The 14,600-nt window shown below is 40.6% G+C and overlaps 1 protein-coding gene across 6 annotated transcripts in view; it reads right to left on the bottom strand.

Annotated features, from left to right (window-relative positions):
- Positions 1 to 14,600, bottom strand: part of Gabra5 (gamma-aminobutyric acid type A receptor subunit alpha5) — an 88,390-nt gene that overhangs the window by 26,631 nt on the left and 47,159 nt on the right. For all 6 annotated transcript variants that reach the window (XM_041655550.1, XM_041655561.1, XM_041655522.1 and 3 more), the window contains one exon: positions 11,142 to 11,224. In XM_041655550.1, coding sequence (XP_041511484.1) covers positions 11,142 to 11,224 — 83 coding nt within the window. The remainder of the gene's footprint in view (positions 1 to 11,141; positions 11,225 to 14,600) is intronic.

The following is a 14,600-nucleotide window of genomic DNA, read 5'->3' on the forward strand; positions in this document are numbered from 1 at the left end:
ACTGCTTGGCCCTCATAGGTTAAAACATAGGTCGGAGGAGTAAACAGGACAGAATGCTGGGAGAAAGAAGCTGAGTCCGGAGTCGCCATGATTCTCCCACTCCAGGCAGATGCAGGTTAAGTTCATTCCTGGTAAGCCAGCTCGTGGGCTACATAGATTATTAGAAATGGGCTAGTCCAGGTGCGAGAGCTAGCCTAGAAGAGGTTAGATAGAAATGGGCCAAGCGGTGTTTAAAAGAATACAGTTTCCGTGTAATTATTTTGGGTAAAGCTAGCCGTGGGGGCGGCCGGGTGCTGGAGATGCAGCCCGCCGCTTCTTATTTCAACACCTTTTCCAACATCTAATGAGATGATCATATGATTTTTGTCATGCAGTCTGCTTATATGGTGAATTATGCGTATTAGTTTATGTGTTTTGAACCATTATCACTGCATGTTTGGAATGAGAACAACTTAACTGTGGTGGATAATCTTTTTGTTATGTTCTCAGATTCAGTTTGCCAGTATTTTATTCAGAATTTTTACAACTATGTTCTATTGGCATATTGGGCTATAAATTTGTTGTTCTCTGTTTGGTCTTTGTGTTGTTTTGGTATCAGAGGTAGAGTGTTGTCATAAAAGAATCAGACAGTGTACCCTCATTTTCAATTTGCAGGATATTTGAGGAGTATTGGCATTAATCCATTTTTGAAGGGCAGGTTGAATTTGGTGCTAAATTCGTCTGGCCCTGGACGGTTTTTCATTGGGAGACCTTTAACTTGTTATTCTATTTCATTGGGGTTTATTTGTCTGTTTAAACTATTTATTTGATATTGATTTAATTTCCATAGGTCATATATATATAAAGAAATTCACCAATTGCTTTTAAGTTTTCCAGTTTGGTGGAATCTTTATGAATCTTGGATTTTCCTCCATTTCTGTTGTAATGTTACCCTTCTCATCTCTTACTTTATTAATTTGCATCTTCTCTCTCCATATTTTTGTCAGTTTAGGTTTGTTAGTCTTGTTGATTTTCTCAAAGAATCAACACATTTTTTTTCATTGGTTCTTGTCTTTTTGTTATTTGTTTTTACTTCATGGATTTTAATCTTGAGTTTGATCATTTCTTGCTGTCTACTCCTTTTGAGCAGTATTTCTTCTAAAGAGTCTAAATCTGCCATGTGTGCTGTTACTAATATGAGATATCTCTAAATTTTTATGCAGACACTTAGTGCGATGAACTTTCCCCTTAGAACTGTTTTCATTGTGTCCCATAAGTTTGGATATATTGTATTTTCAATTCTGTTCAATTCTAAATTTTTTTAGTTTCCTTCTTGATTTCTTTCTAAAGCCACTATTCATTCAGATGCGAGTTTTCAATTTCCATTAGTTTTAAAGTTTTTTATTGTTTTTGTTTACTGATTCCCAGTTTTAACCCATAGTGATCAGACAGAATATAAGGTGTTATTTCAATTTTTTATATCTTTTGATACTTGTCTTGTGTCCAAATATGTTGTTAATTTTCAAGAACATTCTATGAGATGCTGAGAAGAAACTGTGTTCTTTTGTGTTGTGGATGAAATGTTTTGTAGATGTTTTCTAGGTGCAATTGGATTTCATAATTTCTCTATTTAGTTTTTGTCTAGATAATTTGTGTATTGGGGAGAATTAAGTATTAAAAGCCACCAATCACCACGATCACTGCATGATATTCAATTTGTGATTTTAGATGTAATAGTGTTTCTTTTATGAACTTGGGTGCCCTTGTGTTTGGTCTATGAATGTTTAGAATTACAATATCCTCTTGATGTATTTTTCCATTGATATGTATGTAGTGTCCTACTTCTTCCCATTACTTTTTGTTTAAAGTACTTTTTGTAATATTAAAATGGCTATATCTGTTTGCTTTAATGTATCTGCTTTCCCCCATCCTTTTACATTGAGAGATATCTATCCTTGATTTTAAAGTGAGTTTCTTAGATGCAGCAGAAAGATGGATCCAGCTTTCTTACCCAATATGTTAGCATATGCTTCTTCTTGGATAATTCAGACCATTAATATTGAGAGCTATCAACAAGCAATGTTTATTGATTTCTGTTAATTTTTGTTATGGTGTGATTTTTTCCCCCATTTTGATGAACTGATCTTTAATAATTTGTTCCTTGTGTCTTCTTGGGTGTAGTTAATCTCTTCAGACTGAAGTTTTCCTTTTTATAGAGATTCGTTGACAAATAGAAATTGCTCAGATTTGGTTTTTATAATGGAATTTTTTCTTTCTTTGTCAATTGTGATTGATAGCTTTGTTGGGTATAGCAGTCTAGACTGTCATCTATAGTCTTTTGGAGTTAGAAGAACATCTGGATCGGCCCTTCTGGCTTTCAGAGATCCATTTAGAAGTCAATTGTTATTCTAATGGATCTGCCTTTAGACGCAATTTGGTCTTTTTCCCTTGTAGGTTTTAATATCCTTTCTCTCTTCTGGACATTGAGTGTTTGGATAATGATGCATTATGTGGAATTTCATTTTTTGTCTTGTTTCATTTCTGGTATTTGGCATTCTCATGCTTCTCATACCTTAATAAACACCTCTTTCTTTAGATTGGTAAGATTTTTTCCTATGATTTTGTTGAAAATATTTTCTGTGCCTTTGACCTGAGTCTTACCTCTTTCCTAGATCTCTGTCATTTGAAGGTTTGGTCTTGTCATAGTATCCCAGATTTGTGCCTGGGTGTTTTATATATTTAACTTTTTCATTGACTGACCTTTTATACTTCTTCTATCTTATATTCAACACCCAAGACTCGCTCTTCCCTGTCTTGTACTCTACTTTTGATTCTTACTTCTGGGGTTTTATATTTTATATTTTCAATTTTTAATTTCTAGTTTTATTTCTGTTTGGATTTTTTATTAGTGATTTTATTCATATCTTGAATTGTTTTTATTAGTCCATTCAACTCTTTGTGTGTCCATTAAGTTCATTTGGAGACTTATTCATATCCTACTTAAAAACCCTTGACTATATTAATAATTGATATATTGGAAGTCCTTGTGTTTTTCAGGGCCTACTGTGTCAGAATTACTGATTTCTGATGGAGATATTATTGGCTTAACTGCTCATGTTTTTATTTTTGCTCTGGGAGGATTGTGGGACAATGGTCTTGTACCCTGTAAAGATTTTTTTACTTGTATTGGTTTAATAAAATGATGATTGGCTAGTAGCCAGGCAGGAAGTATATGTAGGGTGACCAAAATAAAAAAATTCTGGAAAGAGGAAAGGCTCAGTATGCAGTTGCCACACAGATACAGAGGACACAAGATAAGAATGCCTCACTGATAAAAGGTACCAACCATGTGGCTAATACAGACAAGAATTATAGGTTAATATAAGATATAAAAGTTAGCCGGGCGGTGGTGGCTCATGCCTTTAATCCCAGCACTCGGGAGGCAGAGGCAGGCGGATCTCTGTGAGTTCGAGACCAGCCTGGTCTATAAGAGCTAGTTCCAGGACAGGCTCCAAAACCACAGAGAAACCCTGTCTCGAAAAACCAAAAAAAAAAAAAAGATATAAAAGTTAATTAATAATAAGCCTGAGCTAATAGGCCAGCCAGTTTATAATTAATGTAAGTCTCTGTGTGTTTCTTTGGCACTGAAAGGCTGCAGTACTAGGTGGGACAGAATCCCCTGTCAACATGGAAGCTAGGCATCTAGAACTATGATGTTTGAAATATTTTTTGGTATTAATACCTGGTTCTATCTTTGTTGGGTGAGTGCCTCATCTTGGATTGCTCTTGCCCTCTCTGGATGCTAAGCAAGTGTGCTGACTATGGGGGTTCCTAATAGAGAGTGCTTCTGTGGGTCAGCTAATGAAGAAAGAAATGGAGATGTGGTAAGAGAAAAGACTATGAGTGGAATATATCAAGCAGAATATCAGATCTCAATGATAAAATGGAGTTTCTAGACTAAATTAGAAAAGAACATAATAATTTTTACATACAAAAATGTGGACTATCTTGAAAAAACCAAATCTTTGATTTATAGGCATAGATGGGGTGGGGTGGGGGAATCTCAAGTCAATGGCATATACCAGATCTTCAATGAAAAAAGAGAATTAAGAAAACACACCCATATAAATATAAGAAGCACAGAGAACACTAAATAGACAAAACCTGAAAAGTCCCATAAAATATCATAGTTAAAACACTAAGATATAGCAAAGTGCATTGAATCCTGCAAGAGAAAAAAGGCCAACCTAGTCACATAAAGGAAAATCCATCATAATAAGTTCTGTTTCTCAGTGGAAGCTTTGGAAAGCAAGAAGGTCCTGGAGCGATGTATTCTAAGTTCTAAAAGACGATGACAGTCAACCTAAAATAATATATGCAGCAAAACTATCTGCCATGATCGAATGGGAAAGAAAATATTTCCATGGCATAAACAACCTAAAAAAGTACCCAACAAACCAAACCTAAGGAAAATTAAGGGCATATTATTTCAGGATGAAGAGAGGAATGAGCATATCAGAGAGATTGTGAAAGAAAATAAAAAACCATAATTATTAAACAAAAATGACTATGATAACAATATAACGAATAACACCAAAAGTCATCAACAAGATGATCCCAATTAATGCATACAAAAATCTTTAAAAACTTTAAATATCAATGGTCTCAATTCTCCAAAGACATAGAAGGGCTGAATGGATCAGGAAGCAAAATCCATCTACTGCCTTGAAGAAATACATCTTAGTTTTAATGATAGGCATTGCCTTAGAGTAAAAGAATAAACAAAATACTTAAATCAAATGGAATCAGGAAGCAAGCAGATGTTGATCTTCTAATATCTGGCAAAATAGACTTCAAATTAAAACTAAACCAAGGAGACAAAGTAGGATACTTCATTCCAATTAAGGTACAGTTAATACCTTAATACAGAAGATATTACTACTCTAAATATATACGCACCAAACCCAAGTGATGCAACTTCCTTAAAAAAATCAAAAGTCACAGATTAACATCAATCCAATAATATTCCACTTTCTCGAGTCGGAAGGCTGTCTAATCAAACAATAAACAAAGAAGCTTTAGAACTGATTGACATCACAGATCAAAGGGATGTAGCTGATATCTACAGAATATTCTATCCAAATTCAAACACCAAAGAGCACACAGAATACAACAGCACATGGAAGGCTTTCAAAATAGCCCACATCCAGGGACACAAAGCAAACATTTCTGAATAAAAAAGGATTGAACTCACTCCTTGTATCCTGTTTGACCACATGCAGTAAACTTAAAAATGACGGGTAAAATTAAAAACAAACAAAACTTCTAGTAAATACACAAATTTGTAGAGATGAAACAACTCATCGTAACAGGGCTCTCATAAACACTGAAAGTGTAAATACTGTTAATCAACAGTGTGACCAGTGACAATCTAAGACAGATTAAGGTCACATACAAAGCGTCTTTTAAGTAGTGTTTTAGTGTCTTAAAATTTGTGTCTCCTGTTTTCTTGCTATGTCCTCATGGGGCAGAAAGGATAAGCGCTTCCCCTGGAGCTTTTTATTAAGGGCACTAATCCTACTTTTCAAAGTTCCATTCTCATGACATAATCACCTCCCGAAGACCCTCCCAACACCGCCCGGGCACACTGGGAATTAGCTTTCCGCACATGAATGAGAGGAGACATAATCATTCAGACCACAGTGAAAGTCAAGATTAACGAGCATGTCAGCATGATGACTTAGCAAATCTGAACTTGACACACCCAGGTTAGGACTTGATGAATTTTGATGTTCATATCTACCAGGCTTACTGAAATTGTGCAGTCACTCTGCCTGGGGTCTCTTGGATGCAAGAGTAGGGTCAGGAATCCATGTTTAGGATGCACTAAAAGCTCACAGCAGGAGATGCACAGCCCGTTCCCTCACGGAAGTCGCTTCTAGCGGTAAGTGTGCAGGTCTCCAGTTCTTATCCTGATAATTTAAGCTAGTACTTAATGCGCTATTCTAAGAAGAAAATGAACAAAATAATTTCTCTTTTTCAAATACTTCACACTGGAGCACTGCGGATGGAAGACATGTCATTATCCCTAAGTGACTTCCGTACAGTCTAGGAAGCCTTGTCTATAAACCAGGACTAATTTCCACACTGACAGGAGAGGCAGTAGCCCTAAGTGGCTAGCTCCCGTCTGCTCTACACAAACCAGAGAAACCTAAGCATGTGGCTCAGCGGAAGAGAGACACACATTTGCATTCTTTTGTCTCCTAATAGCGAAGAACTGTTGAGTTGGGTAATTTAAGCTCATTATACTTGCGCATTTAGCTTCTGTGCGCTCACATGCATAAGTAGTATAAGTGAACAAGTTAGCTAAGCATCTATTCTTTTTTAGCAAATCTAAAAGATAAAAGACAAATAAAAACACCTTTAATTGGGTAACAATTTGTCTCTTAGCATGAGCGTGTTCTGAATGCGAAGCTTATGAGCTGAGGAACGGTTAAGTTTTCTAGAAGTTGCTAGCACCCAGTCAATTAAAAATAAACAAGCTATGTGGTGGTTTGCATAGGGCAGGGGTGATGATAGCAGATTATGTAAAGAAATACTCAACACTAAAGTCAAATAAGATCCATTTCCATACTATCAAGGACATTAAACCCGACAAGGCAATCTGAAATTTCTGCTGGGGTCAGGAATTGTCCCTGCCGGCTTTGCTCAGCGTGCATCATTCATATCATTTACTGTCCTGGTGGAGCGTGGGGTGCCTCCGTTGTTAGGTGTGTGTGTCTCTTTGAGTGTGAGTGACTTCCCTGCAGCTGGCTGCCTGACAAGTATGAAAAAATTTTAGTGATGAAAAAAAATTAGGCTGTCACATACTTTCCTTTATCCAGAATTGCTTTTGAGTTGCCTGTCCTGAACGCCATTGCCATTAAGCTGGGATCACAGCGGACAGAATTCATCTAGCCAGTGACCAGAGCAGTCTCTCAGGGTGGCAAAAATAGCCTTGGTGTTTTGTTTTTGATCAAATCAAAGCCTATTCTTCACATGGAGAGAGCGGCATAAATTTAAACTACAGTTGATGTTCTTTTGGAGATTACTGTTCCTTCAATCATGGGAGTCGGCAGTCTCAGGTGACCTACCTGGGGAACGTCAGACTCAATGGCACTTCATCATAAACACTGGTGTTCACTGCCATCGGCAAGTGACTCTGAGAAAGAGTGATGACCGTTCTTTATATCATTCCCCCAAGGAAATGGATACCATAACTACAATATAACACTCGATGGTAAAAGTTTGAAAAAAATGAACGATTTCCGTCCACCGAATGTTTCATTTATCATACATACTTGTCTCCCTTAAGCAGGCCTTCTTTTAGAAGCCTAGAGTAGTCCGTATTGAAACCCTTTGGGTCAGAAAGGCTGACTTCCAGGAATGGCAGAGGGCAGAGATCAGACAGCGGCTACTATTGTCTGGACCCCCACTAGAAATCACTCTCAGGGCACTTGAGGGAGACTGGCACTGGAAATGTGAGGAGAGTGGACGCCTGGAAGGAAATTGTAAGCCAATGCTGCAAGGTTGCTAAGTCCAGGCAGGATTCCTCTGTGCTGTTGAAGCGTCTGGGCCTCCAGAGCCCCATAGCTGGAAGAATCCCAGGCAGGAGCTGGAAGTGTGATGTACACAGATGCACACAGTCACCCCAAACCTCCACCTCACCGAGACTCTGAAGCCAGGCAAGGCTGAGATTGAAGCCTGAACCCTGCCAAGTAGCTAGCTACATACAAACGTGTGTGTGCATGTGTATGTGTGTGTGTGTGTAATATTTTAAACATAAAACATATTCTCCTTTAATATGAAGGCAAAATATCATATTTACATATATAACTTTTATACATATCATATTTACACTGTAGGTATAATGTATGTGTTCAGTCTAGATGTCATACCCTCTGCAATGTAACTGATAAAAGTATGCATCCAGATCTTTCTGTGTGCTTCCCCAGGGACAGACTTCTGTTTCAACTGACATTAAGTGCTATGAACGGGAGGAATTAGGAAGCCTGCAGCTAGCTCAGAGCAAAGAGGGAGGCCCTGGGCCTGTGAGCACAAGGACGGCAGCTTGGGCTGGTGGCAGCCATAGCCACAGCAGCTGTAGCTGCTGCTGACAACTCAGTTGAGTTCAAGATGGCCAAAACAGGAACAAGCATATACGCACAAAGGAGAGTCTGCAAACTGGGTGATGTGGGACACAGGCTCACCATGCCGACTCCGCTAGGGGCTACACGGTGGGTTACTTAAGTGTCCGTGGGAAGTAAAGAGTCAGGCTCTTGATGAAGCTCGCAGCTGGTCAGCACGATCCCTCCCTGACTCATTAGAGACTTAACAGGATGAGAGTCTAAATATCAAATATTGGTTTCTCCTGGAGAGCGAAGGAGATGGCTGAAGATGCCAATGAACCAACTTCTTTTCGAAAGGCTGCCTAGGGAGCAGGCTTGATCTTCCTTGTCTCTGAGTCCGAAGAGGACCAACCATGCGCAAGATACCCTTTGCATAAAGCAAAGCAAGTGACTTAGACCAGCACCAAGTGTCATGAGACTCAGAGAATGTGTCCAGGTGGACGGGTGAACATGGCCAGGTCAGGAAGACCGGTGGACAGTTAGTTAGATCTTTAATATCATCCAAAGGCCCATGAGTTAAAGCTGTGGTTCCTGGGGTGCTGTGCTGGGAAGGTGTAGAAGTGAAGCACAAATGTCATTGATGGTAAAGAAACTGAAGGATCCACCGACTTCCTTTTCTCTTTGTTCTCTGTCTTGTGATATGAACGGTGTTGATTTGCCATGTTCTGCAGTAGGACAGCTCACCTTGCTATAGATCCAAAGAAAACAATTGCTAACAGAACACAACCTTGAAAAATGTGATCCAAAATATGCCTTCATGTGTTTAGAAGTTGGTTATGTTAAATGTTTTGGTATAGAGATGGAAATCTAAATAATAATAATAAAAAACCTGTCACTTTGTGTAAAGTATTCACCAATATAATCAAATAAAGAAACAATAAAGAATGAAGAAAATAAGGAAATAAGTTCAAAGCCTGGAACAAGATTAAAAACATACTCAAATGAAATGAAGTGGATGGCTTCCCTGTAAATGTCTTTGAAATAGTCACTGTATTACAGTGTTCACCGAGGTCAGAGAAGTAACACATGTACAAGTCAAATTTCGACAGAGACAGAGAGTACAAGAATACGACCCAGAAATAGCAGAGAGAAAGATTACAACATTGAACTGGAAAATTCAATAAAGTGAATCAACAGCAGGCTGGGTAAAGCACAAGAAACAATGGTTGAAGTTGAAGATATGTCATTGAGAATTGTTCCGCCGGAAGTGAAAACACACAAAACAGTGAGAGGGAAAGACATATAAGAAACTCCTTGACACCATCAAGTGGACCAGCATGGTGAAGCTTCAGAAGACTGAGGGGCTCTGAAATGCTTACATGTGGAGAAAAAGATGTAAAAGACAGTCCCGGGAAGCCAAAAAGATGCCCCAGCCTCTCAAAAGACAAAGAAATTCACATACACACACACACACACACACACACACACACACCAAAAAACAAAAAATCACATCAAAAGTTTGATGGAGTAAGGTCATTGGTTAAGTAATAAAGAAACTGCTTGGCCTCATAGGTTAAAACATAGGTGGGAGGAGTAAACAGAACAGAATGCTGGGAGGAAGAGGAAGTAAGCTCAGACTCGACAGCTCTGCTCTCTGAGGCACACGCGATGAAGGTCCGACCCAGGATGGACATAGGCTAGAATCTTCCCGGTAAGCGCACCTAGCATGCTACACAGATGATTAGAAATGGGCTAAATTAATATGTGAGAATTAGCCTAGAAGAGGCTAGATAGAAATGGGCCAAGCAGTGTTTAAATGAATACAATTTGTGTGTTGTTATTTCGGGGCATAAGCTAGCCAGGCGGCCGGGGTGCTGGGGATGCAGCCCAGTTGCTCCCTATTACAACAAAAGTTATCTATCAAAAGTCAAAGACAAAGATCTTTGAAAGCAGCAAAAACCAAATTGACTTGAGTACACTCCTGTCCAAATTTTGGATCCTATGGCAGGATAATGGATGCAATGACTCTGGACCTTGGCAGTCTGAATGATGGCACAGGTATGTGGCCAAGGGGTGAAGTAGCCAAGATTCAATGTCTCCTACTTTTCAAGCTGAATCTGAGAAAGAACAGTCTGTTTTTGAAAATGCAGCCTTAAACCATCTGGCCCACAGGTCTCTAATGCCAGGAACTTTTAAGACTAAAGCAGGAAAACTACGGGGCCAAGGGTAGCCTGTAGAGAGAGTTCACGCAGGGCAGCCAGGGCTACTCAGTGGAGATCTGTGTCAAAAGGAAAAAAGATAAAGAAAACTAGAGATTTCTTGCATCCCATGGGAAAGTACTTTCCTAGCGTCTGCAGGGCACTAGGGTGCAAAAAGACAGTACATGGGAGGAGTGTCAAGTCCATATGAACGTAGACGGGAAAAGGGCAGGAAGTTCAGGTCAGCTCAGTTCCAATACTCACACACAGGGAATGGGGGGGGGGGGAGCATTACACTTTCTGTCAGAGTGGCTGGAACAGGGATGTCCACCAGATTTGAGAAGTGCATACCTAATGTATTTTGATTTGAGCAGTTACTCAAATAACACTGGCTTATAATTTGAGTGTTCTGAATGAGTAGAGACCATGCCAATGAAAGACAAGATCACTGCACTTACCAAACAGTCTACAGGAGAGTCAGCATCACCATGCAATAATAAAAAAAAGTCACTGGTTGGGTATGTAAGACTGTGAGGATTATAACCTGAGGCATGAAAACCACAAAGAAGTGGGACCGCTGCAAAGAAAAGCTGAGAAGAGGGGCTGCCAACAATGATATGATGATGCACACATTCTAGACTGTTCCATGTCTTCAGACATTACTGCCTTACTCCATCTATGATGGATGCTCACCATTCCAGTTCTCATATGGACCACGCGTTGAGAATAAAAGACCCCCAGAACCTCGAGATAAACTGCATCTCGCCACATGCAGTCGTGGACTGAGCCTGTTCTGAATGAATGTGAAGTTGACTCCAAAGCACACCCACAGCTCTGAGGTGTAAAAGTAACTTACAGCTGCCAAATTTCAGGGGGCAAGCGTGGGCATCCATAGGGAAGTCCTCAAGCTGCATGGGGCACTCAGCAGAGATCGTCAGGCTGGAAAGAAAAAAAGAGATGGATCAACGGCCCAGCTCTGCCTCTCATAAGTCCACTTGGATTAAAATTCTAATTAATATGTTTATGAAATTGTCTTACGGTACCCACGGAAATCCATGTTTGTGCTCTAAGAGAGCATCACTGGGAGTGAAGGGGCGGGTCCAGAGCACTCAGGAACCCTATGGCCTGATTATGTGCCTACACACATCATTGCTCATAAAGCCGACCATGATGCTTTTTTCAATGGTTTCCCTCTTCCTATCCCTTATTGTCACCTAACAGGCTTCGACAAGGCTACAGATACACTTATTTTCTCAAATAGTTTACACATTCAAAGACTACAAATATAAGGTAAATATATATATACAATCAGCTCTTTACCAGAACCTGTTTGTTTCATTACTCAATGGGCCACAAAGGAACTTGTATTGCAATAGCAATTTCCTGGTGCAACCTGGCCATTGCCATTTTAATTCAAATCTAGTCTTCCACCTAAGACTGTCACTGACCACAATGCCGAGGGCTGCTCATGCCATGGCAGGCATGGTGGGAGTATTCTAGCCACGTTATCATCACCACAATAGCCTACAGAGATCACCATGGCTACCCCAGGGGATCACAGATGGAGCGAGGTGCAGAATGTAGAGCTACTCAGTGGCAGAGTCATGAGCGGAGTGCAACCTGCCTACAGAGAGGCTCTTCTAGCCTCTAGCTCCCAGCCTATGACTGTAGGCTCTGCTCTGTAAGATGGTCTAGGTACAGTATGCCACAGTGTGTGGGTGCTGAGGCCCAGACAGGGTGAAGTGAGCTCCCCAGAGGTTTATATGGTAGAAATCCTAAGTGTCTTAGTGAGACCCAGTGGATAAGATTAGGTAACACAGGGAACCGCTTTAAGAAGGATTGATTTAATTCTTGAATAGCCCCAGTTGTTCTCCCAAGACTGGGTTACTATAGAGTGCCAAGACAGCCTCCCATTTCCTTTGGTTTCCCACTCCACCTTGGGTTTCTTCCACACATGTTTCTGCCATTGTTATATCGTCACCACAGAGACCTCACTAGAGAGTTGAGGGTTTTTCAGCTTCCACAGCAAGAGCTAAATAAACTTCTCTTCTTTGTCTATGACCTGGCATTGGGCATATTGTTATACTATGAAAACAAAAATACTCATGCTTTTATGCCTCTACAGAGTTTGTTCTAAAAATCCAAAATTTTAGCAAAATTCTAAATTGTGCTAATGAGCTTATGTTCTATTTCTTGTGCTCTTTTCCATTATTTAAAATTAAATTAATTACATAAAATATGAAACATTGGACTTCCGATGCATGCTCTAATTCTAATGCTAGCGTAGAAAACAAATAACTTCTTGCGGTCCTTTGCTTGTTCAATTAAGTAGAGATGCTGTCCGTGCTCACAGGATGCAAATGAAATGCAAAAGACATTCTTTTTTTTTTTTTTGCCTTTATCACTTCCTTTTGTTAAAACAGATTAGCCTGGTGTTTTAAATTGGTAACATCAATCACTGGTGGCCACTGAAGCCTGAAGAGCCAATCTAGCCATTCACTGAGCAAGCAGGGTGATAGCGGATGCCCGTCAGAAGAGAAAATTCTTTGGCGCTGTTCTGCAGGATAACTCCAGGGAGAGAGTCAGTCACCAAGGGCCATGAGTACAGGGTGGCCGGATATGCCGCCAGTTCTCATTCCCAGGTTCAGATGGAGAGATGACTTAGGAGATGACGCTCTGCACACGGTCATAGAGCAGGGGTTACCCATAAAGCCACAGACTTCACCTAACGTTTCAGCCGGTATATGTCATGGGTGTGTGCACTGCCTTCTGATCTTGGTACAAACTGCATCTTTCTCACATTTGAGCAGAGCCATCTCCCACATCACCAATCCCTCTCACTGTCCTGACTTTGAGAGACTCATTTTAAAACTCTAATGTGTATGGTGCGCATGTCTGTCAGCATAGCTCATAACCAATGGACTGCCCTTAAACCTTTTCAAAACTTATTTTACAGGATTGCTAACTGAAAGGAAAGTTTTCGGCTGCAAACTATGAAAGGGGGCTATTGTCCAGGCCTGTGGAATGGTGCTATAAACAGAGATTAACTTGCCAGAAATTAGGGAAATAAGGACTTAAAAGGCACAGCCATTGAGAGCAGTATCAAGTGATCATAAAGCTACTGTCCGTGATGGTTACACAATTTAGGAGATGTATTACAGAAAGCAATAATGAAAAGCCAGACTCAGTAGTAGAACTAGAAGCCACATGGCACAGGAAGAACACCAAAGACCATGCAATAGCGATCACAGAACAGGAGAGGACTGTGGGAGTTGTGTGTCTCTGTGGCTTCCGCTCTGCCAGGAACACTGGGGTTCCATCACTGGGAACAGTGTGAGGAGAGAGAGAGAGAGAGAGAGAGAGAGAGAGAGAGGTTCAGATAAGCCAGTTACAGCTCAAAAGACTTCAATTAATATACCCAGATCTCTATCACCCCTTAATAATGTGAACGATATGACTGACATCTTCATGGCCCTCTTCCCCTTTCCAAGGGAGTATAGCTAAGATAATGCCAATAACAGAGCCTCTATTTGGTCATTTCCATGTCGGCCAGCTCTCTGACTGTGGTTCCTCAGTATCCCAGTGTTGTGCAGTCTGCCTGGAAGCGGAGTCCTCAGCCTGGTTTTAGACATGGTGAATATTGCAGGCCCATTCCCCATCCCTCTGTGCTGGTCTGGCTTTGTTCATAGGACCATTGTGGGTCTGGAACATAGAATTTCTGCAGTGTGTCTCCAGTTTCAAAAGAGACGACACAGAAACAAGACTCCCACCTTGGGTACTCTGTCCATCCCCGGTCTATTTCTTCTTTGCTGCTGGCCAAGATCAGGGCTATAAAGGTGGGCCAGAGTGTTCCAGCTGCCTTTGTGGGGTTCACTGAAGGTGCTTGCACCCAAGAGCTGTCTGGCTGCAGAGATCACTGCACTAGCACAGTTTAAAGCAGTATTCTGGCAAGAGATGCTCAACCGGAACCTTTTCATGGCATGTTGGGAGAGTGGAGATGTCCCATCTACACTGTAGGGGCCAGAAGTTATGAAAAATGTGTGCAGAGCCCAGCAGACAGGGCTTCATTAGGTATGTTTTAAAGACTCTGTAAAAACGGTTCCAGCAAACCTATATGCAACAGTGGCTTGTATAATACAACCAGCATCTTAGACTCATACCTTATTTGTATAAAGTGCCTTATAGTCATTCGGAAGCCTCGGGACAGCTGCTTTCCCAGTAATGGTCCCCACCTGCTAACGGGCAACAACAGACCGAGAGCAAATGCAATACATTTATAAAGTTGTTTTTACACACTGGACAAATAGCTTGGGTT

The sequence above is a fragment of the Microtus oregoni genome, unplaced genomic scaffold, assembly GCF_018167655.1.
Source record: "Microtus oregoni isolate MIOR12 unplaced genomic scaffold, Mior012 000000F_ref0000247, whole genome shotgun sequence".
NCBI classification, from domain to species: Eukaryota; Metazoa; Chordata; class Mammalia; order Rodentia; family Cricetidae; genus Microtus; species Microtus oregoni.